At 50.3% G+C, this 26,664-nt stretch overlaps 1 protein-coding gene across 2 annotated transcripts; it reads right to left on the bottom strand.

Annotated features, from left to right (window-relative positions):
- Positions 1–3,227: 3,227 nt before the first annotated feature.
- On the bottom strand, positions 3,228–26,663 carry LHX2 (LIM homeobox 2). 2 transcript variants are annotated; one of them, XM_004375651.2, is made up of 5 exons: positions 26,466–26,585; positions 24,725–24,927; positions 23,418–23,845; positions 17,337–17,542; positions 3,228–3,961 (listed from the first exon to the last, which is right to left on the bottom strand). In XM_004375651.2, exons 1-5 carry the CDS (start codon positions 26,583–26,585, stop codon positions 3,674–3,676), a joined length of 1,245 nt encoding a protein of 414 aa, XP_004375708.2. In that variant the 3' UTR covers positions 3,228–3,673. The 2 variants fall into 2 exon arrangements, with proteins under 2 accessions (XP_004375708.2, XP_004375707.1); XM_004375650.2 differs by having other exon boundaries at positions 3,655–3,961; positions 23,418–23,821; positions 26,466–26,663.
- Between the last annotated feature and the right edge of the window lies 1 nt (position 26,664).

Genomic DNA, 26,664 nt, shown 5'->3' with positions numbered 1-26,664 from the left:
CCCAGCCTCAGCCAGCCTCAGCCCAGCCTCAGCCCAGCCTCAGCCAGACTCAGCCCAGCCTCAGCCCAGCCTCAGCCCAGCCTCAGCCAGCCTCAGCCCAGCCTCAGCCCAGCCTCAGCCCAGCCTCAGTCAGCCTCAGCCCAGCCTCAGCCAGCCTCAGCCAGCCTCAGCTCAGCCTCAGCCCAGCCTCAGTCAGCCTCAGCCCAGCCTCAGCCCAGCCTCAGCCAGCCTCAGCCCAGCCTCAGTTCCTTCCCCACCAAGCACCTGCCTTCCTTTCCTGTCTCTTACTCAGTCTGAGCCTCTATTTCCATCTCTTTGGCTTTTGGTTTTGCCTTGCCCTTCTCTCTCCCAGCCTCAGAAGGACCATCTCTGTTCGCCCTCTCTCTGTCTCTCAGTCTTGGTCTCAGCCTCTGAGACTATCCCAGGGGCTCCCTTATCTTGGAGTCTTCCCTTCTCACTCAGTCTTTGTCTCTCTGTCGTCTCTCTCCCTGTCTTTGACACTGTTTCTTAATCTCTGACTTTATCTGAGTTTCTTTGTGTCTCTGCCACTCCACTCTTTCTGTCTCCGTTTCTCTCTCTCTTTCCATCTCTCTCCCTGTCTACCCATCTATCTCTAGCTCTCTGTCTCTGTGCTTTGTCACTATTGCTGTCTCTCCAGGTCTCTGACTCTCTGTCTCTTCCCCTTCCTGTCTTCCAGACTCACTCTCTCTGTCTTTCTCACTATCTCTGACTGTCTTCTCTCTCTTTCTGAGTTTCTCACTACACACTGTGTGTGTCTAAGCCTCTGCATCTGGGAAGAGAAGGACTTCCTCCTCAGCACCCCCATCCCTGGCTCAGCGGCAGGCCCTGCTTCTAAACCAGCTTCATGTAGGGGTGGGGGACCCCTGGGCACCATTCCAGGGCCGGCTCCATCTGGGTGGCAGTGCTGACAGACAAGATAGGGATCAGACTCAGCTCTGCCCGGGCCTGAGTGAGGGGCACAGCCAGGCTATGCGGGGGCGTCTGGTTGCCTGCAAACGTCTGCGTGTGCACACGTCTGGGTTTGTGTGCGGGGCTCCCTGTGTGGGGTGGTCAAGGTGTCTGTCTAGTATATTTGGGAGCGTCTGTGCCTGTTTACGTCTGTGAGCATCTGTGTATTTGTGCCTTTGTGTGGTGCTGTCTGGTGTGAGCACCTTAGCCTGTGGGTCTATCCTTTTATGAGTGTTTCAAGAATGTTCATGTGTGCATGTCTGTGGGCGTATGTATGAGTCCCTGGGGGTACCTGGGTGTACCTGTGGCTGTCCACGTGCGAGGCCCTCTGCTTGCATTCTCTCATGTAGGCATAGACGATGGACAGAGTAGATTACCCGTTCGACAGGTGAAAAAGTTGAGGATCTTAACCCCCATGCTGATAGGTGTTACTGATCATTCGTGTCTGCTTAAAGTTGAGAGCTTGGGGTCTAGAGGCAGACAGACCTGTGTTCAAATCCTGGCTTCTCCACTGACAAGCTGCATGACCCTGGCAAGTTGACTAATTTTGCTAAGTCTCGTGAATTCATTCAGCAAAAATGTTATTGATCAAAAACAGATAGAACAAATCTATAGTGCTACAAGTCAGAATAGTAGCTGCCTTGGGAAGAGTTGATAGGCAGAGTCCCCAAAGGAGCTTTCTGGTGCTGAAAACGTCCTATATCTTGATTTGGGTGGTTGTTACATGGGTGTGTTCATCTGGAAAGAATTAATCAAGCTGTTCATTTCAGATGTATGCACTTTATGTAAGTTATGTCGATGTAAATGCTCACAAAAAAAAAATTATCGAGCTCCTACTATTTGCCAGGCATTAAAGAGCAATAACAACAATAGTGTGTGTGCGTATGTGTTTGTGTGTGTTTAACATTTCAGAGTCTGTCTAGGCTTCAAGCATTCTCAGATCATTCTTGCCTCACTCTCTCCCTCCACCCTGTCTCAACCTTGAGGGCAGAAGAAGAAGGAAGAGAGACTCTGGTCCTGGACTGGGCTGCTCCCTGCCCAATCTTGCCTGGCTGTTTTCTCCTCAAGGCAGCCATGATTTTCCCTCTGGACTTTCAAATTGCTCGGCACGGGGGAGCACTTTGGTGAGTAACCGCTGCATTTAATGAAGCTGGTAACAAAGCACTCTGAAGCAGGGCTCAAGGCAAGAAACCAGGGGTGCAAATGCCCACTGGGCAGGCACATCTGCTTGATGCGTTCAACAATGACAGGCAATGCCTGGATACACACATTCCTGCTCTTCACCTGCAAAGTCCTCAAGGGTCACCTATCTGTCATTCAACAAAATGCATTGAGCCCCTACTATGTCCCAAGCCCCCTGCTGGGCCCTTTAACATCCCTTACTTCACCCTCGCTACAACCTTGCCATGTGTTATTGTCGTCATCTTACAGCTGAGGAAACTAAGGCCCAAAGAGGTGGGACGACTTCCCTCAGTAGAAGGCATTTCAGCCTCTGCCTGCTCTAAACTTCCATCCTCTCTGGATGTGTTTTTTCTCTAGTATAGTCTGAGATTACCTGAAGCTTTAGCAAAGGAACCAAGTTCGTTTCTGCCCCCTTGGAAGATTTTAAAATTTTGTGTCATTAGGAAAACTGGAACTTAAGCTGCCCTGTGGTGACAGAATTCACTTTTTATATGGAAAAGCTTCATGCTTTTCAGAAGGCTTTTCTCATTTATTGAAGATAAAATTAAAACTTGTATGTTCTCTAACTGGCTATTACCTTCCAGACGAGGGCAGAAAACGCAGGTGTAAGGACCTTTGGCCTCTGTATCCCAAATATCCATCAGGATGTACGTATAAAATATTTGAAAGAAACAATGAATGAATTAATGGAAGTTTACATATCCTCCACTCGAGCACACATCACACTGTTAGGATTGTCTCTTGTCTGTGTCCGCCTCCAAACTCTGAATTTCTTGAAGACAGTAATCCTGATCACCAGCCCAAAGCCTGGCACAGGAGAGGGGACCCCAAAACACTGGATAAATAGGTGGCGGCCCGAGGATTTATCTCTGGGTTTCAATAAAAGCCTTAAGTCCTGTGAATTTCACACTCAACAGCAGTGGCAACAAGTAGTTTCGATAAGCGGTTTTATTACTGGTTAGAGTTTACAAATTCTGATATTCGAACAGACTTCCACCTTAAAATTCTAAAACAACAAAGCGACCGTTGGAGGGGGGGTTTGATTTTACTTTTTTTTTTTTTCTTTTTTTCTTTTTAGGACTATTCAAAGTAACAAACTTTTTTTTTTTTTTTTTTAACATTTTTGCTCTGGTCATAAATATACAGAGAGAAAAAGAGGGAGGGAAAAATGAACAAGTCATCCAAAGTATGGAGATAAAACAGTATTCCTAAGGCACGTGGCAGTCTTTGAAAATACAGAAGCTCTAGCCAACTTAAATTATTCGTTGTTTTTCCTCGCTCAGTCCACAAAACTGTACAGCGACACAAATGTTGTGTTGTAGATTGATCTTCCAAGTAATTCCTCAGTCCACACCGCTGCGATAGCCGAACACGCAATTATTTTTTCCTCTGTTTCCAGGCGAGATCCTAAAATGTGGTTAGTTAGTTGCTCAAAGCCTCTATTTTAAAATACACTTGGAATTCAACTAAAGATAATTTCTTTTTTAAAGAAATTGTGGGGCAGGGGGAGGGGCGCGAGTCATTAGAAAAGGTTGGTAAGAGTCGTTTGTGAGGGGCTGTGAGGCTCGTGGCCCTCCAGGTTGCCAGGCACAGAAGTTAAGACGGACGTCACAGTTGGCAGGGTGGGGCTAGTCAAGTCTGTGAGGGTGGTGGGCGTGCTCGAGGGGCTGAGCGAGGCGTTGGAGAGCTCCGAGGCGGGACCCGACGGCGTTCCCGTCTGCAGCGCCGTGTCCGTTGACTTGTCCACGCCCGTGTTTTCCTGCCGTAAGAGGTTGCGCCTGAACTTGGCCCGGGCGTTCTGAAACCAGACCTGCAGCGGGCAGGAGGGAAGGGCTGGTTAGGGGAAGGCAGACAGAGGGTGGAGGGTGAAGGTAGGATGGGGATAGCAGAGCATAACTCCGAGCTCCGCTGTTTCTGTGAGATACTAATCGGTGTTTTCCGTGGCGGGCGGGGTGGGAGGATGAGGTGGGGGCGGGGGGGCACTGGCAATATTTTGTTCTTAATAAAACAAAAATTTCATTTTCTCTAATTGGCTATTACTAAGTTTCTCTTTCTGTTTTGAGGTTCTAGACCTGAGCTGCATTCTACAATATCGTCCATAGCTACTAGTCACATCCGAAATGTAACTAGCTCAAATGTGAGTAGTTTATAGGTGAAAATACACACCACATTTGAAGCCTTAGTATGAAAAAAAAAATGTAGAATAATCTCTAGAATTATTTTTATATTGAATACATGTTGCAAAGATAATATTTGGGGTCACTGGATTAAATATACTGTTACACTTGATGGTTTCTTTTTACTTTTTGAATGTGGCTACTAGAAAATTTAAGGAGCCTTGGTAGCACAATGGTTAAGTGCTTCACTGCTAACCAAACGGTCGGATGTTTGAACCCACCAGTGGCTCTGTAGGGCGATCTGCTCCCATAAAGATTACAGCCTAGGAAATCCTATGGGGCAGTTCTACTCTGGCCTAATGAGTCGCTATCAGTTGGAAACAACATGATGGCACACAACAACTAGAAAATTTTAAATCAGTGGCTCACATGATATTTCTACTGGCCGGCGCTGTTCTAGAAGATATGCATAAAACAAATCTTCACCGTTTTTCACAGTGATTGTTTGAGAAATCTTTTTTGGCAGTTGCCTTTAAGCACCCAATACAGACAGATTCCACAAGTTCTGGTCTGTATAATTTTTAATGTGTTTCGTGGTCAGTAAGTCTGGGAAATACTAGAATGATGTAAAGAACACGTAGGTATCAGTCAATAAATAGTTATTTTAAAAACAAACACAGATCCTCATCCCCACCACCACCAATTGGAGAAGCCACTGTGTATTCCGGGCTACCGGGTTTCAGGTGTCAGGGCAGAGGTGGGCAGAGGGGGAACAGCTGCCCTATTAAATTAAGGCCTAGGAGGTTGTAACGTGGGCCTGGCTGTCGCCTTGCACAGATTCATTCTCCCAACCTTCCATATTCAGGTATTCATTTATGAGGGAGGTAGGCGGGGACAGAATTAGAATTGAGCTTGGTGCTCAAATAATGCCAGTGAAAGAGAATACGTGTTTACTTTCATTTTTCCTTGGGCACAGACACATGCATATATTCACACACATACCTATGCACACATGCCTATTCACACTCATAAAGACATACACAGAAACTCACTTACACAGCTCCCACACATGAACATCTACCTGTCTAACTGCACAAACACAGACTCAGCTGTACCCAGAGGTCTGCAAAGTACTCTGGGAGAAGCCTAGGAAATCAGGCTACTATGGGGGTTTGTACCTCCCCAAGAAAAAAAAGCCCAAAATGGAGGGCCTCTTCGCTTCCCTTTGCGTGAGGAAAACACCCTCCATAAGCCTCCCCATAAAACAAAGAGCCTGGGGAATTCTAGGGATTCTGGGATGTCCAGTTGTGCATTTCCAGATGTGTCTGCATCTGCCTGTCTTCCCAGTGTCTCAGGGAGGGGTGGGAAGGGCCAACTCCTGGCCTCACCCTCCCCTAGGGACCACCCCGGCTGCAGGGGCCTGTGGCCTCAAACCCGCCTTTTTGGTGGCCTGACACAATTTCGGGCTCAATTAAAAGCACAGCTGCGGTGAGAATCTTGATGTAAGGAGGGAGAAATAGCCCTGTGAAGTCAGGAAACAAAGCTCTCTCCCCAGAAGAAGAAAGCACGTTTTCCCTGGCCTTCTGCCGAAAGGAAGCCTATCACCTCTTCTGGGGGCTTGCAAATGAATACAGTGCTTCCAAGACCACCCCCAGCATGCTCTCCTGGCTGGGGGAGTAGAGTGAGGGGTGGTCCTTCCCTCTGTCCGGCCTTCAGAAATCTGTAGGGGTGAGGCTCTGTGTTTGGCCCTGAGAATGACTGATGAAGAAAGCCCCCCAGGTGCTCAGAGAGAGGAGGTGATTTGCCCAAGGATACACAGCAGGATGAAGATGTCTGGAGCCTTGGTGCCACTCCCCTTGCCACAGTCCTGACCTGTGTGCATGCAAGCTGGTGAGTGTGCTTACGTATCTGCGGTAGCTGAAGTGGGGAGCCCCTGGGGGGTGTTGCTCATTGATCTGGGGGTCTAAGACCTCAGGAAGGGCTGGAACTGCTTAGCTGCTGACCGTTTGCTGTTTGCTGCTTTCCAGGCATTTCCTCTAACAGTGGGTTTGCAAACAATGACAACATCTTCCACAACTGCCTTGTCTGCTTTACTGGATCTGAGGAGCTGGGAATCCCCTGGATGAAAATTCAACAACTCAACTAAGAGTCAGGCTGCACTGGGGTTTTGTATTGAGGTTTGTTGTTCACCCTAAGCAGGGCTTCACCAGGGTTCTTTCCCAGGTGTCTCAGCAAATCCCTTCCCAAGAGGTAATTGAGGGCAGGGACCCTATCTAAGTCATCTCTGTGTCCCCAGAGCCTGGTACAGGGCCTGGCAAAGAAAAAAGATCAGTAATAAATGTTGAGTTCATAGTAGCTAATATTTATGGGCCTGTTACTATGTGCCAGGAACCATGCTACCCTCTAAATGCACCATCATGGGTTATCCTCATGATAAATCGAGTAGGCAGGAACTATTATTATTCCCATTTTATAGATTTAAAAAAAGGCTCAGAGAGTTGAAGTCACTTGCCCAAGGTCACACAGAGGCCAAGCTGAGACTGGAATCCAGGACTGCCTGCCATATGCTCTCACCTACCACATTGTTCTGATGAGTTACCCAATAAAAGAATGAACAAACAGGTGAATGAGCAGAGAAGCAACTATGGTGCTGTGGAAAGAGCACTGGAAGTAGCTTCCAGTTCTGGTTCTGCTACTGACCAGTCAAGTGACCATGGGCTAGTCCCTTACTTCTGGGCTTGCCTCAGTTTCCCCACCTGTACAACTAGGGAACTGAACTACACCACATGATCTCTATGACCTCTTGGGGTCCTAACAGGCTGAGATCCTACAGCAGATGCAACAAGGAAGGAGGTGATCTACTCTATCCATCTTCTTAAATTGGAAGCCCTCTCTGTCTTGCTCTTACCTCTTACCTCTTATCTCTGCCTTGCTCTTACCCACAACAGCTCTGTAGTTATCAGAGATGTGTGTTTGGGACAATGAGACCCAGCTCAGGTATGGAATCTCCAGGACACAACACCAGGCCAAGGGCCTCAGCCTCATGCATAGTGAGTCCTCAAAAAGTCCTGGGTGGATGAGGAAGAACAAGTCCACATTGCTATTTGCTCCTTCTTCCTGCACTGACCGGCCCTGCAGGCTGTGTTTCTCCTCATAAACACCCTTCCCCATAATTCTTTTATCAAGGAAATCCATTTGGCCTTAGCAAGTCCCCTCCTAGGACTCTAAGGAAACCACTCAAAAGACAAAAGCTTCATGCCCAAAGATGTCCATCATGGTATTTTTTAAATAACATCAAACTAATGGTGGCCTGTCCAATCAGATGGAACAAAGTGGAGGTCATGACACAGACACTCCACCCAGCCACAAGGGAAAAGTAATGAATGTTATATGAGAAAAGAGAATAAAAATGCATATCCTCTGGTATTGCAATTTCATAAAGAAAATATTATTCACTCACTAAGTTCCAGGCATTGTCTAAGCAAAGTTCTAAGCATTTTACACACATTAATTCATTTAGTCCTCATAATAACACTACAAGGTAAGCACTATTATTATTGCCAGTTTACAAGTGAGGAGACTAAAGCCTGCCTCAGTTTCCCTACCTGTCCAACAAGCTGTACAACAGAGGGTACAGAAAGAGATGGAGCTGAGATGTGAACTCCAGCAGGCTGGGTCCGTGCCTTTAACCATTTATTAACCTCTAAACCATACGTCTGGATTCTTGGGTTCCTGGGGCCCTGATGGCACTGTGGTTAAGAGCTCAGGCTGCTAACCAAAAGGTCGGCAGTTCAAATCCACCAGCCACTCCTTGGAAACCCTGTGGGGCAGTTCTACTCTGCCCTATAGGGTGGCTGTGAGTCAAAATCAACTCAACAGCAATGGGTTTGGTTTGTTTTGGTGCTCATATATGTGTGTACAATGTTCTATTATTTATAAACTTTTAAAATAAGTTTTCTCTAAAGAAGCAAAAATAATAAACACTGGACTAGAAATCAGGAATCCTCGGTTCCAGCCCTAGGACTACAACTACTTTGCTGTGGGGTCTTAGGTAAGTCACTCCATCTCCCCGAACCTCGATTTCTTCTCTAAAATGAGAGATTCATACCAAACCATCTATGCAACTCCATCCAGCTTAGGCCATCCATGGCTGGATCGGAGACTCACCACAGCTCTGTGCAAATGACAGGCAGGGTAATGCTCACTATCCTCGTTTTATAGGTGGGGAAACTGAGGCTCAAATGAAATACCCAGCCCTCGTTTAAATCTTATCTCTTCAGAGAAGTCTTCCCTGATTGCCCCCTTCATCAGGTCAAGTCCCTGTGTTGTCGGCTCTCATCGCACCCCTGTATTTTTCCTTCCTAGCACTTCTTCAAACGAGCCCTGGTGGCACAGTGGTTAACCAATCGGCTGCTAACTGAAAGGTTGGTGGTTCGAACCCACTAGCTGCTCTGCAGAAGGAAGATGTGGCAGTCTGCTTCCCTAAAGATTACAGTCTTTCAGCACACAATATGGAGGAAGTCAACACAACTTGAAAACAAGGGCAAACACTGAGAGGTAGGCAAGAATAAAAGGCAATGATGTTAAATACTATAACATATACAATCCTGCAACAACAGTAATAACAAACAAGAAATTATGAGTGGATACACAGGTAGATGGATACATGCTGAATAGGTGTGTGAGGGCGTATGGGAGTATACCCATGTGCATATATAGGTTTGGCTGAGGATGTTTCTACATACATATTTGTATGTGCTACATGTATATTCATATACATAATAGAGCACACAGGGGGCACAGTCATGGAAACATCCTAGAAACAACCAAACACCTTGCAGGGCTGAGTTACTGGGCTTGAAGGCAAGGATCATAGTCTCCAGGGACATCTAGGTCAACTGGCATAACAGTTCACATAGACAACGTTCTACATCCTACTTTGGTGAGTAGCATTGGGGTCCTAAAAGCTTGTGAGTGGCCATCTAAGATACAACTATTGGTCTCTTTCCATCTGGAGCAAAATAAAGTGAAGAAAACCAAAGACTCAAGGAAACAATTAGTCCAAAGGACTAATGTACCACAGGAACCACAGCCTCCAGCAGGCTGAGACCAGAAGAACTAGATGGTGCCTGGCTACCACTATCGACCACTCTGGCCAGGATCACAACAGAAGATCCTGGTTAAAGTCGGGGAAAAAATGTAGAACAAAATTCAATTCATAAAAAAGACCAGATTTACTGGTCTGAGAGAGACCGGAGGAACCCCCTTGAATATGGCCCTTACACACCCTTCTAACTTGGAACTGCAGCCACTCCTGGAGATCACTTTTCAGCCAAATAATAGACAGGCCTATAAAATAAACAATAACACCCATGAGGAAAAGTGCTCCTTAGAGCAATCATCTATATGAGACCAAAAGGGCAACATCAGCCTAAAAGCAAAGACGAGGAGGAAGGAAGGGTCAGGAAAACTGGACGAACAGAAATTCAGGGTGGTAACAGGGAGAGTGCTGACACATTGCAGGATTGCAAGCAATGCCATGGAACAATTTGTGTATAAACTACTGAATGAGAAACTAATTTGCTCTATAAGCCTTTACCTAAAGCACAATAAAAAATAAACAAGAAAAAAATATACGACTGAAGGAAAATGGGTAGAGGATGATGTTTATAGAATAGTAGTAATAGTAATAGAGGGTGAATAGTTTATAGAAACAAGAAATACAAAAGGCCAATAAACATCAGAAAATATGCTCAATCTCTCACAATGAATGCAAAACAACAATGGAATTAAATCTGTAAATGCTCAGACTGGTAAAAATTAAAGTTTGATAAAAGCCAGTGCTGCAAGGACATGGAGAAACAGGTACTTGCATATATGGTTGGTGAAAGTGGAAACTGCTGCAATATATTTGAAGGATAGTTTAAAATTTCCTATCAAAATTTTAAATGCATATGTCTTTGCCCTCAGAGATTTGATCACAAAGCTCAAATATATGTACTAAAATATTAATTGCAAAATGGTGAAAGCATTGGAAACAAGTTAAAGATTTGTCATGAGGAAGCTGGTCACAATGACACACTTATAAAATGAACTACTATTCAACCATTAGAAAGAAAGAAGTAGGCCTACATGGGCTGATATAAAAAGATCTCCAAGACACATTAAGTGGAGAAAACAAGGTGCAGAACAGTCAGGCAGTATGTGAACATATTTATACTTATACATATATGTGTGTGTGTATATATAAGTGTATAAACACATATATATACACATAACATATATGTAAGTGTGTGTTTGCTTATAGATTTATACAAATGTCTTGAAGGATGTATAAGAAACTATAATATCTCTGTAGTGTGGGACCAGGGCTTGGGGAACAGGGGAGAAATTTTGATTTTTGTTTCATATCTTTGCATATGGTTTTAATTTCTTTACCAAGTGCACGTTTGTTTTATAATTAAAAAAAGTTGCTGCCAAAACAAAAAAGATTACAGCCTTGGAAACTCTATGGGGCAGTTCTAGTCTGTCCTGTAGGGTTGCTATGAGTTGGAATTGACTCAACGGCAACGGGTTTGGTTTTGGTTTAGTGCTTCTTTAATTTTATTTTTTTCAAAGGTTACATGGAAATAAGAGTTCTGTAGTGAAATAAATTTGGGAAATGTAAGATTAGACAAAGTTGAGTTTCTTCAAGATTTCCCAATGCCTATATTAATGCTAGCATGTTCTCATCTCCAAGAGAAAGATATTAGCAAATCTTTAGTATTGCCAAAACTTATTTGGTCTCAGAATCATTAAAAAAAATACTTTTGTTATAAGATATTCAAAGATACAAAAAAATAGAGTGATCTTACCCACATTTTAATTATTTATACAACACCGTGTTGCACAACTGTCTCCCCCCTAGACTGTATGCTCCAGAGGGGTCCTGTTCACTTTCCCGCTCACCAGTGACTACTCAGTGTCTCACGCCCCGCCCAGCACATGGCAGGAGGTCAGTATATCTGTTAAACAGGTCAGAAGATAAAGAAAAGCTAGAGTTCTCAGCTTCTGAGTCCTCTGACAGGCCAGTGATGACTAACTGGTCATCCCAAGAATATTTTTAGGTTGTTGGTGGTTAAAATGCATCACACCGGGAACCCCTAAGCAGAACTTCACCTTCCAAATAAATCAGCTCACTCTTCCCACCCCCTGCTCCACTAAGCCCAGAGCATCTTAATATTGTGCCCTTCTGGCCCTTCTCCAGGAAGGGAGAGAGGCAACTCAGAGAGGCATCTATGGGCTGAGGAATGGTCTCCACGCATTTGCAAGGCTTCATGTCTTAATGGACCTCTGTTCAAGGAGCCATTCTGTCTCCTAGGCACCTTGGCCACTGATGAAGAGTGAGTATTGTGGTTGTTATGCTGCTGATGATGACAAATTTGAGCACTTTTTATTCACTAAGTGCTTTACAGCAGGGTTCCTGCTTTCCTACCAAGACACGGCATCTACGACCCACTCCTTCTCCCTATTTGCACTGCTGCATTCTGCAGCTAAATCCAAGGGGGAAAAAGACCACAATCCCTACACTGTGGTATATTGCAAAAAGCTTTGGAATCAGAGTCATCTGGGTTGACTCCTGGCTCCATCACTTACTAGCTGTGAGACTCAGAGCAAGGATCCTAGCCTTCAGTCTCTGAACTTCAGTCTCCTCATCTGCAAAATGGAGACACATTTTTTCAATGTGTGCAGAAGAGCTTGCTAGACTGAACTCTGAACACATGTGTGTATGCATGTGTGTGTGTAAGAGAGAAACATGTATAAAGTCCCTAACATATACTTTGTAAATTACACTGTATACCATCTTATTTATTCCTCACAGCCACCCAATGAGGTAGGTATTATTATTATTCCCATTTTTTAGCTGAGGCTACTGAAGGTCAGAGAGGTTAAGTCACTTGCCCAGGGTCACTTAGTGAATAAGTAGGAGAGCTGAGTCTGGACCTCACATCAGCCGTCAGCCAACTCCAAATCCTGACAGGGATGGTCATCCCAGGCCCGCCATGGTGGTGCTCATGCATTACCAACAGATTCAGTAACATCCTAGAAATCCCCAGACACACACACATACACACGCACACATGCACGCACACAGGCATGCATGCACGCACGCACATGCTGCATCATCTCCCTCTAGTAACACAACCTCAACCTCAAGCCCTGCTCGCCTATCCTGGAGGCTCTCTCAGAAGGGTTGAGTTGGGCCACAAGTTTGGGGTGGGGGGAGAACCTGCAGGGGGCGCCCAAGGCCTAGTACCATTAAGCCAGTATAGACCCAGTTATGAAGAACTATTTAATGGGCATTCACTGTGTACCAGCAGGCAACATGCTGGAACCTTCCCATTCATTGTTCCAGTTTTCAGGAATCCTCAAGACAGGAACAATTATTCTTCCCAATTCACAGATAAAGAATCAAGCTCAGAGCAAAGACGCTAATGTGTCCAAATCACACAGCTGGTAAATCAGAGAAGATCTGAACCAGTCTTTACCACCAGCTGCCTCTCCCAAAACTGCTCCCACCTCGTCTCCCCCAGCTGGCCCAACAGCAGTCAGAACACCTGGGAGCAAGCCCTACCCTGCCAGTACCTGGCTCCTGTAACCTATTGAAAATCACTGTCTCACTAGGAGTTAAGCGTCTCATCTGTAAAATGGACATGAAAGTATTAAGGTAAGTTTGATGAGCAATGGGAAAGATAATGCTTTGCAAACTGCTGCATATTCACGAGCAGTTGTGCTATTAGGGAATACTAAGAATCTGGGCAGGAGATTTGGAGGTCTTGGAAGAAGGAAAAACAGTGGTCTGGAATGCCTTAGGAGTGAGCCCTCTATCCCCAACATTGTTGTTAGGTGCTGTAGAGTCGAAGCAACCCCATGTTACTCCATGTGACAGAGTAGAACTGTCAGGTAGGTTTTTCTTGGCTGTAATCTTTATGGAAGCAGATCACCAGGTCTTTCTCCTGCTGAGCAGCTGGGTGGATGGGTTCAACTCAGCAATCTTTAGGTTAACAGCCAAGCACTTAATTGTGCCACCAGGGCTCCTTACCTACAGGCCTTAAATGATACTCACACTCGGAGACAGTCAGTGCCGTGTTGGCTTAGAGGAGAAAGAGCAATGTCCTCTGATCAGACAGATGTGGATTTGGATCAGCTCTGCTATTTACTGGCAAAGGGTGACTTTGGGCAAGTGGGAATTATTTGCACCTCAATGTTCTCATCTATGGAGCACGGGTGGCGCAGTGGTTAAGAGTTCAGGCCGCTAACCAAAAGGTCGGCAGTTCGAATCCACCAGCTGCTCCTCTGGAAACCCTATGGGGCAGTTCTATTCTGTCCTATAGGGTCACTATGAGTCGGAATTGACTCGACAGGTTTGGGATTTTTTGGTTCTCATCTATACAGTGGGGAGAGGGGATGATGATGCCTGATAGTGAGAGCTCAACAAGCAAATATATTTCACAGGCTGAGCCAAGTACCAGATACATAAAAAACCCATTGCCCCCAAGTCAATTCTGATTCATGGTGACCCCATGTCTTACAGGGTAGAACTGTTCTATGGCATTTTCTTAGCTGTCATCTTTACAGAAGCAAATTGCTAGGCCTTTTTTCCTCAGCATAACTTGGTGGGTTTGAACCTCCAACCTTTATGTTAGTAGTCAAGCACAACCATTTGTGCCACCTAGGGACCTCCATACCAGTTGCTGTCAAGTCAATTCCGACTCATGGCAACCCCGCGTGTGTCAGATTAGAGCTGCTCCATAGGGTTTTCAATGGCTGTGATCTTTTGGAAATAGATTGCCAAGTCTTTCTTCCAAGAAGCCATTGGGTGGACTTGAACCACCCACCTATCGGTTAGCAGTGAGCACATTAAGCGTTTGTGCCATCCAAGGACTCCTGATACACAGTAGGCATGCAAACATTTGTTGACTAGTAGACGCACCATAATCATCAGTGCTTTTCTCCCTCAATTGGTCGATACCCTTGGATTTTCTAAGTCCCCATGGTGGAAGGGGTAGGCAAGTGTGAGCGGTTCTGGCTCAGGATTCTGAGGGAGGAGGGTACAGGGCAATCATTCACTCAGGCCCCTCAGAGGAACCTTTTCTTACACATACGGTGGTTGGTCCCTCTTCCGGGCTCCCACAATACCCACCTCCCAATGCATCACACTGTGGGGAAATGGCTGTCTGTGATCTAGGTCTACACCTACTAGGTGAATTCTGTCATGGCCAGGCCCGTGGTTCATTCATCTCTGTGTCCCCAGCTTCCTCCATCCCAGGGCCTGGTGCCAATAAATCCTCAATAGATACTTGGTCAGATGAAAAAATGAGAGATGACTCTGCTGGAAATCTTATTTGCCCCTAAATCAAGCAACCAAGTCTCAGGCCTCACCAAGGCCAGCAGAGACTGGCTCCGCACTCCAGACTGAGACTCAACTAGTAGGCATTTACTCTTTATTTCATTTAATCTGGGTAACTAGAAAAGACATATGCCCTTATGGTGCCCATTTTACATATGAGAAAGCTACGGCTCGGAAAAAGTAACTAAGTTGACAAAGACACCTTGCCACTTAACGGGGGAGAAGCGAACCTAGGTCCTCCTGAATCCAGTTCTACCTGACTTCAAGTCCCTGTTCTTGTTCCTGTCTGCTTTACCACCCCTGTCTCTCCCTCCTCCCCAGAATAAAGGCGTATGGTTAGGGAGAGGGAGGAAATCTCCTACTAAGTAGAAAAAAGGCGGAGGACCCCAAGGTCCCCACGCCAGGGTCCTCCAGGAAGCATCAAGTTCCGGTTCCAGAGCCCGTCCAGGGCTGAGGACGGGAGGGGGAGGCGAGGAGGTTCCCCCGATGAAACCCAAAAAGGTAAAGTCTGCGAGAAGCGGACGAGGGGATCTGGCGGGCGCAGCACTGTCCGACGCCTCCTCGAAGCACTATCGCTCCCACCCTCGCGCCCTGACCAGCCGGACATAGGCTGCGGGCAAAACGAACCCAAAGAAGGAGGGGCCGGGCCAACGCGAGAAGCTACAGGCCCAGGGGGCGGGTCCAGAGAGGCGCACTAGCGCCCCATTGGCCGGCTCCTGCCTCCCTCGGCTGCGTCACCAAGCCCTCCGGAGCCCGAGCTGCACCCGCTACTGCAGAGGCCAAGCCTGACTGGGGATCCAGACTCTCGACTCCTGCTGGGTCTGAGGACCCGCGCCCGAGTCACAGGCCCCTCAACGGCGTAACAACACGCTTTTTTGTTTTGTTTTGTTTTGTTTTCTGACAAGCTCGCTGTGAAACTTCTAGGATGGCTGCGCACCCGTCTGTGTCGGTCACTGTTACCCTCATCCCTTCCATGTCGCCTCGCAGACCTCAATCCCCACCCGGGGGCTAGAGTGTGGGTCACGCTGGCCTGGACTCGTATCCCAGCACCTCCCCTCCTGTTGCGAGACTCTGGTCATGTCGCTTCATCTCTCAGTTTTCTTACCTAAAAATATTTCTATAATCACACGTTCTGAAGAGTAAAGGGGAGGGATTTTCCTGCCTTGTCATTGTGTGAATTGGGAAACTGAGGTTCCGCAACCAGAATAATTGTTCACACTAGCTAATTAATATCAGTTAATTAATACTAACTGATACTAGCTACCATCACTGATGGAATCCTTGGGTGGTGCAAATGGTTAACATACTTGACTGCTGACTGAAAAGCTGGAAGTTCCAGCCCAGCCCACCCAGAGGTACTTGGGAAGAAATCCCTTGCCCGTGGAGTCCATTCTGATTTCACAGGGACCCTACAGCACAGAGTAGAACTGCCCCATGGGGTTTCCAAGGAGCAGCTGGTGGACTCGAACCACTGACCTTTTGGTTAGCAGTTGAACACTTTAACCACTGTGCCACCAGGGCTCCATCTGGGAAGAAAGTCCTGGCGATCTACTTCCAAAAAATCATCCCTTGAAAACCAGTTCTACTCTGACACACATGGGGTCTCCATGGGTCAGAATCGACTTGATGGAAACTAGCTTTACCATCCACTGAGCAGTTAAGTGTCAGGCACTGTGAGGAACACTTTACATCATCTCAGTGGCTCCTCCAATAACCCTGTGGTATAGACAGTTTCTTGTGCCCATTTCACAGATGAGGAAACTGAGGCTCAGAGGAATTACATGACTTGCCCAGGACCATGAAATGAGTAAGAGTAGTAGAAGCTGGAGAATTAGAAGTGGTGGCCCAAGGCTCTTGAGTTTGAGCCACGCAGGGACCTGAAACCCCCAGAATGGGGTTCTTAACATCTTTGGCATCATGGACAGACCCTTTGGAATCTAGCGAGAGCTCTGTATCTCCTCCCTCTCAAGAAAACACCTTCATATACAAGTGCAATTCTGCTCAATTTCAGAGGCAACCACCCCTTCCCCCACCTGCTTCCCCCACTGCCCTTTGGGCAGACCTGTGAAAGCTCTCTTGCCTACCCCATGGGACCTGCCTGCAACCCTTCCAAACCTTGCTTCCAAGGGAGTTTGGGAGATAGCAAAAAGAGACAGAAGAAAAACACAGAGAGACGCCAGGACAAATAAAAGGGAGGGGGAGAGAGTAGTGAGACAGAGACGAAAAAAGAGAAGACAAACTAGGGAAAGTGAGTGAGGAACAAGCAGAAGAGGCAAGCAGCTAACAGCTGTCTCCTTTGAGGGACATCCTGGCATGAGGGATCGAAGAGGGGGCTCTGGATGTATCTGAAATGCTTGAACCTTTTACAGTATAAACATATTTGAGTGTCACATGAGTAATAACTAAGAATCATTTACAAGAAAGAAAAGAGACTGGTGTGGAGACAAAGAGAACAGAGAAGAGCAAAGAGACAGAAAAATTGAAAAAGAGAAGATGTAGAGTTTGAAAAAAAAGATTGAGAGACAGACTGAGTAGATGAAAGAAAACAGAAAGATAAACAAAGAGAAATGCAGATACAGGGGCCAAAAGTCCTTCCACGGTCCATGGCTGGTGGGGGGTTCTGTCCCAGGCCCTGGCAGCTGCAGATGCCCCCATTTCCCGCCCTGGCCCTGGCTGACCTGGAGGACCCGCTTGGTAAGGCCCGTCTTCTGCGCAAGCTGCTTCAAGTCCTTGGCATCGGGGTTGTGGTTAATGGCAAAGTAAGACTTCATTGTCCGAAGCTGGTGGTGCTTGAAGGAGGTGCGCATGCGCTTCGTCTTCTGGCTGCTAGGGTAGGGCTGGTCTCGGTCCAGGTGCTCCGCATCGTTCTCGTTGCAGCTCAGGGCTGGGGGGGGGGGATGCAGAGTAGGCAGGTGAACCTCCTGATCCACCCCCTGCCACCAGGTCCACACCAACCCCACTTGCTGCCAAATGTGTCTATCCTTGGGACCAAGCTGGGATGGGGGTACTATCCTCATCTTATAGATGGGGAAACTGAGGCTCAGAGAGAGAAAGCAACCTGCCCAGGGTGATACAGCTAGAAAATGCAGGATCCAGGATTCACACCCAGCTCTTCGAGAATCCAAAAAACATTCTGAGCCATCATCTTATAATAACAATAATTATGATAATAACTACAACTTGTTGATGACTTATTCCTATCCTATCATATCCTATATGATGTGCTAAGGGACTTTACATGCACATTCTCATTGAATCCTCAAAACAACCCTAAGGAGCCAGGCATTATTTTCCCCCTTTCTACAGATGTTGAAGCTGAGGCTCAGAGATGCAAATTACTTGACTGCAGACGGAGTAATGCAGGGTCCTGGCCCACACTCTTCCCATTTCCCTCTACACTCCCTAAGGAGGAGTGGCTATCTATCGGCTCTCCCCCTGGTGTCTCGATAGGCCTCTGGAAGGTGCTGACTGAAAGGGATATTCATTTTTATTTTGCCTTCATCTTTTCCCACAACCAAAAGTACTGAATGCCCCCTGTGCCACGGTACTGGATGGGAATTGCATTTTGTAGTTTAACCCTCACCGTTGCCCTGTGAGGCAGTTTCCGGGTTTAGCAAATGGGGCAAATGAGGCTCAGGGAGGTTAAGTGATCTGCCTGAAGTCTCACAGAGAGTGGCAGAGTTGGAACTGGAAAAGAGAAGGAAGTTGGAAGAAGAAAGGAACACATATTAGACACCTTCTGTTTGCCTTTGGCTTTTCATACATCATTGGACCTTCATTCACAACAGCTCCAAGAGGTGGCTACTACTGTTCACCCTATTTTAGAGCCGAGGAAACTGAAGCTCAGGGAAATGAAGCCACTTGCACATAGCCACACCATTGATGACGGCTGAACCTACATTCAGCACTGGAGTCCTCATCTGTTTCCTACACAAAGGGAAGGGGAGATGAAGGCATGACTCTTTGGGGAGCCTGACCCCATCCAGAAAGGGTCCAACTGGGGCCTGGCTGCCAATGCTTGGAAGAGATTGGGGAGGGGGGGCAGCAGGGGTGAAAACCTCTGGTCTCAAGAAATTACTCCCCAACCTGGCGCTGATTGGGACACTTCAAGACTCCAAGTCACAGGCCCATCATCACATCCTGAGCCAATCCACACACAAAGTCTTGCCTTGAGGAAAGCCTCCCAGGAGGTTCAAACTCAGTCCCTATTAAGGGGAGACCTGGAAAGCTACCTCATGCCCATAACACCCCTATAAAAGAGTTGCTATATTTGGGGGGAGAAAATTCAGGACCTTCCTGTTAAATTTGAATTTCAGATAAACAACCAATAATTTTTTAGCAAAAAAGAAAACATTGCGGTCCAGTCGATTCCGACTCACAGAGACCCTACGGGGTAGAGGAGAACTGCCCCATAGGGTTTCCAAGGAGCGGCTAGTGGATTCGAACTACCAACCTTTTAGTAAGCAGCCGAGCTCTTAACCACTGAGCCACCAGGGCTCCAGTTTTAGTAAAAGATGTCCCAAATAATTCATCTGTACTAAAAATTTATTTGTTGTTCATCTGAAATTCGAATTTAACAGGAAGTCCTGCATTTTATCTGACAATCCTACCCCCAAGTACTTCTGTTCTCTGGGTGACCTATCCTTCCCCCTGCCCAGGTGGGGAGTAGCCTCTACTGAGTGAATTTGCAAGATATATAGGTCTTGCCCCTGACCTTGGAGCTGACAGCAAAGGGCTACTGCTCTTAAGGGCCACTACGCAGTCATCCGGATCCTCCACTCCGTTGTGCTCCCACTAAGAGCGCCCAGGGTGAGCAATAGGGGGTCTATAAATTTAAGGGGATCAAAGGATGGATGACTCCCAACCGGATCCACATAAACTGCCCCGCCCCCCGCCGCAGCGCAGCGGGAGCGACCCTCTTCTTGCCCCCAAGCCCAAGCTCCGCAGGGGGTGGGGCAAGCCTCCCCAAGGGGATCTCTGGGCCCATCCCTACGCCCAGCTCCCGCCTGGGCCTCGCTGCCGTTAATGAGCTCTATGGGGACCCCGGCGCCCCGTGCGCCCAAGGGACGTGCCCTGAGTGCGGCCTAGGTGGGAGGAGGTAGCGCAGGGGAGGGAGACAGAAAGAGCAGAGATAAAGGGACAAGGGTAGAAAGCCAGAGCACGGAGAGAGAGAAAAAAGGAGAGGGGACAGGGAGGGAAGATGGACAGAGGCAGGGAAAAAGAGAAAAAGAGACAGGAAAAGAAGGCAATAGAGATGGTAAAGAACCAGAGACAGCTACAAAAACTGAGAAATAAATGAAAGAGCCTGAGAAGGAAGCGAGGCCGGAAATACGGAGAATGTGTGGTGGAGGGTTCGGCTGGGGTACCGAATCCTGGGTCTCACGGAGACCGGTCCCTGCAGGAGAGGCCTTTTCCGAAGCCGTTAGAGGCTGGGGAGTGGAGAGATGGGGAGAGGAGGGGAGGGGAGCTAGGGAGCTGGCCCAACGGAGCGACGCCGAGTGGGGGACCAGTGACCTGGGCAGGGGGCTGCCCTGGGGGAGGGGAGAGAAGATGGCGGGAGAAGGTGGCCCCTTGGGCCTAGGTTTGGCCTGTGCCCCAGATCCCCTCACTCCCAGGGCCGGGCCGAGATTCCCCAGGATCGGATCCGAGGAGGGGTGAGGGGCCGAGGAGAGGAGGAGGACCCGGCTTTTCTCTCTTTCCTTTTTTTTTTTCCTCTCAATTAGGCCGATTCAATGGAGCTAAAGAGCTCCTAAAATCATGAATAATTTACTCGTGATCTGTTATTAACCCATCGGGTTTCGAGCTCTTGTCGCTGGGACTGAACCTGTAATCAAATCTGACTTCGCCTCATTTTACTAAAGACGAGATTGTAGGTTCAATTGTCTAAATAATGGATTGGAATCAAATCAGTAATTACGCCGCCAGGCACACACACACACAAAGCTGGGGCTGGGGGCGGCCCTGGCGTCCGGCCGGTCCGCGCGGGACTCCTGCTGCCGTGGCACGCAAACCCCGGCGCAAAGTGCGAGGCCCAGGCCCCGCGCCTGCTCTGGCCGCCGTTCCCGCACCCCCAGCCCCGCGGGCAGCTCCATTCGGGGTCTGTGTGTGGAGGGGGGGTTTCAGTTCCACCTCCAGCACCAAGGCAGCGCGCACGGACCAGCCGGGCAGCCGGAGGAGGGGCACGGTGGCCCCCGCCCCGGAAAGACTTTCCGACCCTGCGGCCCTGTGGCCCGGGATGTCCTCCCTAAACCTAAGGCCCCACGCACCGACGGCGCCTCCTACCCACTCTGGCCGAAGCTCACCACGCTTTAATAACGTGCCGCGGCTCCTCGGCTGGACTGTCCCCTAGACCGAGGGCTTTTCAAGGGATCGGTGTCGCTGGGCCCCTGGGTGTGGGACACTCACACAAGCTCCCGTCCTTACAGTCAGAAACATGCGCGCGCACACGCACACATACACAATGCACACAGCCCGCAGTCGGACCCTGCTCGGTCCTCTATTTTCAGTCCCTGTCGCCCCATAGCCCACACTACGGCCATTTCTCTCCCGCCGGTGCCCAGGAGGGGTGGGGCGGAAGCCAGACCTGGGGAAGCCTGGTTGGGCCCGGCGCCCCCTTTTCCTAACCTAACCCCGAATAAGCAAGCCGCACAACCACTGGCAGCGCGCTCTGCGCTGTTTCAGCGAGTCGGGAGAGCCTGGGCCAAGGCCTGAGACGCGCGCACCGGGAGAGAGAAACAGACACGCAAACAGGGAGATCAAGAGAGAGACAGAGACGGAGAGGAAGGGGGACCGAGAGAGCAGAAAAGGAAAAAAGGAAGGGCCAAAGAGAACATAAGAAGGAGATAAAGTGGTGGTGTCCGGTAAAGGTGCTAGATCCCCCCCAAACTCAGTCTCCAGCCACATCTCCCCGCTCAGGGCAGCGAGGCCTCTGGGGAGGGGGTGTGTGAGATGGGGGGGGAGGTAAGTAGCAAAAGCCAGAAATAAATCTCTGCACCATCTACCCGTCAGTTCTAAAGCCGGCTCCTAACGTGCGTCCCGGGAAAACAATCCTGCTCCCCTCCCACCGTGCGCCTTGGGGCAGCAAGAGAGCTGGCTGCTTCCTACCAGAAGCAGACTCCACTTAGTAAACAGACGCGGCTTTGTTTGGGGGGGATCCGGCCTAGACTCGGTTTAGTCTTCCTTTTCGGGATGGTGGGAGACGAAGGATGCAAGTTTAGGAGAGCAGCATCTTTGGTACAGCTTTCAGCAAATCCTAAATCCTCCTCTTCTGCCGCAGCCGCCGTGGACCCGCCTACGGCCACCTCACCATTTATCAAACTGGGGGCTGCATTTTCCTCCTAGCTCCACATAGAGATATATACGATCCAAGGCGTAGCGAGGTTAACGAGCGCCCAAGGGCAGTCTCTAAGTTTGTGCCCACCCACCCCCGCTGCCTCGTCGACGATGGAGGGGGGGTTGTGATTCGCCGGCCGGCCTCGTCTGGCGCCCCCTTGGACTTGCGCCCAGGAGCAAATGCCCCCCTTTAACCCCTCCTCTCTACGCTTCTGCCAAGATCCTCCAACAAGCAACTTCGGTAGAGCGAACAGGGGACCCCAATCGCATCCGATTTCCCTCCCCAGCCAGCTCACACTTTTTAAGATGAAAATAACTCTGATTTCTCTGACTTCTTCCCCACCGCCGTTCCCTCCCCATAGTCCATAGTCTTGGGTTTGTTTTGGGGTTTTTCCCCCCCCAAGTCGTGCATTTGACTGAGGGGAAAAGGAGGAAGAAAACAAAACCTTTCCAATCCAATTCTCTCGCAAACGAAAGAAAGAAAATAATTGCAAATAAACTCTATCTAGTTTGGAAGCCTGGGACGTCATAAACCTTTCCGGGCCGTCCAGACTTCGGGCAGATGCTGACGGTTCAAGGTGCCGGGCCTCAGAACCTCAGCCGCTGTCCTCAGCAGCGAGGGGCTGCGGGAGGCGGCAGAGCCTCGCGGAGAACTGCCCGGGGTTCAAAGACGCCGGAAATGCGAAACGAGCCCCCTTTTCCCTCCGCCTCCCTACCTCCTCCCCCGAGCGCGAGGCCAGGCCTGCTCCAGTCTCAACCTCCGGCGCCAGGTTTCAAGCGTCGGCCCTCACCCTAGCGCCCCGTAGGCGCCGGGAACTTGGGGGAAAGGGCCCGAGAAAACAGAGACCTGGCCGAGCAGGAGAATCGAGCTAGGCACAACGAGCCGCAACTCTTGCTCAGAAAAGGCTCCGGGGCCCGAGTCCCCCTAGCGTGCTGCCCTCAAGACATTTCATCCAACTGGGAGGCACGCCAGGCCAAGCTCGGTGCTCCTGGCCACCTCCAGCTCTTTCTCTTGGGACCCTTGCCGCCCTGCCTCGTTCCTCAGCTTCCTGCCTTCAGCCGCGCCAACTCAGAGCCTGTTTGGTGTTGGCGCCGCCTTGCTTTCCCTATCCCTGCACTTTCAGCCCAGCAAAGCCGGGGAAAGGCCCAAACCAAACAGCCACCTCCAAAAACCAATTTCTCAACGACAAGACCTTGCACCAAGGGCAGCCAGAGATTAATGCGCCCTCTCTTCCTGCTCCAGCCGAAGGAACGTGGGCTGATGTATAGGGGGCTAATGTTCCTCCTGCTGGGGTCGTACGGGGCTTAGGGAGAAGGGAAGCTGAGGGATAGAGTACCCTCTGTAAGCCCAGCACGCTGAGATTCACTCTGGACGCCACGCACCACCCCCCAACCCGACTGGGGCGCTCAGTGCGCCTCGCACTCACCAGCGTTGTAGGCCGCCAGATCCGCCCCGGGGCCCGGGCTCTTGCGCTTCCTCGGCCGCCCCTTCTGCACGGTGCCCACGCCATTGTAGTACGGAAGACCCAGCGGGTTGGCCCCCGCTGCGCCCAGCCCAGCGCTCTTAGCCGCTGCGGCCGCCGCCGCCGCCGCTGCTACGTCGGCGTGGTTGAAATGCGTGGGGTACTCGCCCTGCAGCAAAGCCTCGAAGTGCAAGCGGCAGTAGACCAGGCTGTCCTTCATGCCGAAGTGGTCGCCCGTGGTCAGCATCTTGTTACACGTGGTGCACGTGAAGCAGTTGAGGTGATAAACCAAGTCCCGGGCGCGCATCACCATCTCCGAGGCCGAGATGCCCAGGTGGCAGCGGGCGCAGCGCTGCACAGAGAACCGCCTGTAGGAACCATGGAGGAAGGGGCTGTGGGGACACACGGTTGCATAACCCCTCTCCCATATCCCTCCTTCAGGTGCCACTGCTGACGCTGGGGGCAATCTCTCCTCAAGATGGACAACCCAGCCTTTACTTGGAGAATAGGGCAAGAGGGAACTAAATTTTTACCCAGGCCTGGGGTTGGTTCTGCCCTAAAATATAGCTCTCCTTAAACATTTTCATGCCTCCAAAGGCTTCTACTTGACCCAGAGCGTGAGCAAGTCCCAGGAAAGCCTTTGCTTTGGGGGGGCTCCCCCACTTACCCCTTTTCCACCCTTTACTCCTACCCGCCACACCAGCGCGTGGAAAACCTACAGACCTTTGTAACTTGGGAAAAACACAGAGACAGGTAGAGAGAGAGAGAGAATATAAACAGACCTTAACCCTAAATCCTGAAAGGAGAAACACGGAGCTTGGAGCCTGTTAGTGGTGATTCTGGTCCTTTAATCCTGGCCAGCTTTCACTCCCATATTGCCCAAAGACCCGGAAACGCACCCACTCCCCCAGCTCTCCCTCCAACTTTGCTGCACACCAGCCCAGGCTGCCTGGGTTTTGTGGTGCCTATTTCTGTCTCCTCTGCTATACCCAAGAAACTTCAAAGGGTGAAGGGCGCAAGAACCCCAGCCCAAGGTTATTTATGGTCTAAACTCAGACGGAAGGGCAGCTTGTTGTTTTCTCCGAGTCCCTACGCTTTCCAAAAGCTCCCAATTTGTCTCTTAAAAGGGCTGTCACCCAATTAGTGTTTCCTTAGAGTAGGGGCGTCCTGAGTAGGGAACCCTCCCCCAGCACTGGAGGTAAAAGAGAGGAACCAGATTGCCCCTGAGATGGGGGTCCTGAGTGGCAGTGGGTCCTGGAGTGGGGGGATACCTGTAGTAGTCTTCTTTGCAGTAGATGCTGCCGTCCTTGCTGAAACATGTGAGCTCCGATTCCAGATTGAGTTTGCACTCGCAGCACTTGAGGCAGCGCATGTGCCATTGCTTGTCCACTGCCAGCAGGTAATAGCGGTCCGAGATCTTGCCCCCGCAGCCGGCGCACAGCGCGGCGCGGTCACTGCTGATGGACGGCATGGTCTGCGGAGGGAGGGAGGCAGGAGGCCGCAGCGCCTGCATCAGGCTGCCGGCCCCGCCGCTGCCTCCGCGAAAGGGGCACACGCAGCTCCCTTCTTGGCCCGGGCTAGCCCTAAACGCGGAAGGGGCAGCCTGCCGAAGCGCACAACACTCTACCCCTAACCAAAAAGGCCCGTATCCGGGCAGCTCAGAACCCAGGCCCGCCTTCACAGCCCAAGCTGGCCACAGGCCCAGGCCGGGCCCCTGGCCTAGATGGCTCTCCTGCCTTACTGCTTTCCCCTCCTCTTCTCCCTGCCCATTCCCCAGCAAGGCTCAGGCTGTGTTTGGGGACTGGAGCAGCGTGGCTACTCCAGTCAAGCTCTCCAACAGCTCCCTTAAATTGTTTCCTAAAGGAACCACTTGGCTGAGACCGGGAAAACTGATGGAGTGACCATTGGAAGTCACCCCCCCCCACACACACACACACACAGACTCCTCTCCCGAGACACAGACGGAATCCCTGACCGCGAGCCTAGTGATCTCTGGATCCTTAAGCCAAAGGTTTAGGCCAGGGCAGGTAGCAGCAACTCCAGCCCCTCTGCCACCTCTACCACACCGGTTGGGGCTCTCTTGGATCCAGAACGCAGGTCAGAGGGCTAGGAGATGGTGAATGGGGTGCAGGGGCACCCTCAAAGTCTCCGGGTGCCGGGCAGGTCCACCCCAAATTCTTCCCTAACCTAACTGAGCCCTCAGCGGGTTCCTAAGCAAGAGGCAACTGGAGCTGCCGCTTTTGCTCTCGGAGCAGAGAAGCTTCGCCCATGCTCCCCGCCTCCTCGGTTTCTAAAGGTCATCTCTGGGCTCAGCTTGGGCAGCGTCTGCTCGTAGAGTCTCTGGGGAGATCTGAGGCGAGGAACTGGCTATTTGGGGCTGGGCCGGCGGAGCAAGTTGTGAAGATCCTAATGTACTCTCCCTCCACAAGAGCCAGGCCAGAGCCTGAACTCTGAGCCCCTGGCTTGACCAAGTCCGGCGGGCCAGGAGGCCGGGAGGCCGGGGACACGATCAACGAAAAGCACTGGCCGCGATTACTCCGGCCCCTGAAACCGCGCTACAGAGGGATCCTCGTCTGCCGGGAGGTGGGGAGCGGCCCAAGCCGGCTGGAGCCCCAATACTGCCGGTTGGTCTCCCTTCCCCGGCGCCACAGGCGGCACCGTCAGCAGCTGAGCCAAAAAGAGTAGGGTGCGGGGCCGGCGGCCGGAGGTGAGGTGGGAGCCGCCTGGGCCGTGAGTCAGATTTCGCTCCCACTTTGGGAGAAATGGTCTCCTCCACCCTCCGGGTCCGAGATTTCAGTTTCAACCATGTTTCCCTCCTTCGTCCCAGCAGCGGAGTTTCCCCTAGGCCAGGAGCTCCGGCCCCTGCATTCTGCCCGTGGATTCCCAGCTCCCTGTCCCGTGCGGCACGAAAGACGCTCGCTTCCCAAAATGCCCATAAACTTCGAGAAGCGGAGACGCAGATTGGCCCCGGCCCGGCCCAGCTCTGTCCCGACCCCTCAGCCGAGCGCCTACCGTCTCCGTGTCGCCGCGGTCGATGGCGGAGCTGATAGCCGGGGCCTCGCTCTTGGCCCTTCGGTCCATCTCGTCGATGACCCCGTGCACCTCGGGGCCCGACAGACTGTGGAACAGCATCGCGGCGGCACCGGCGGGGCCGGGGGCGCGGCTCCTCCGCGGGAGGGCTTGCCCCCCGCCTCAGCTGCCTGGCGCTCCC

The sequence above is a fragment of the Trichechus manatus genome, unplaced genomic scaffold, assembly GCF_000243295.1.
Source record: "Trichechus manatus latirostris isolate Lorelei unplaced genomic scaffold, TriManLat1.0 scaffold00038, whole genome shotgun sequence".
Classification (NCBI taxonomy): domain Eukaryota; kingdom Metazoa; phylum Chordata; class Mammalia; order Sirenia; family Trichechidae; genus Trichechus; species Trichechus manatus.
Note: the sequence above shows the minus strand (reverse complement) of the source record. Positions and strands in the feature narration are given on the sequence as shown.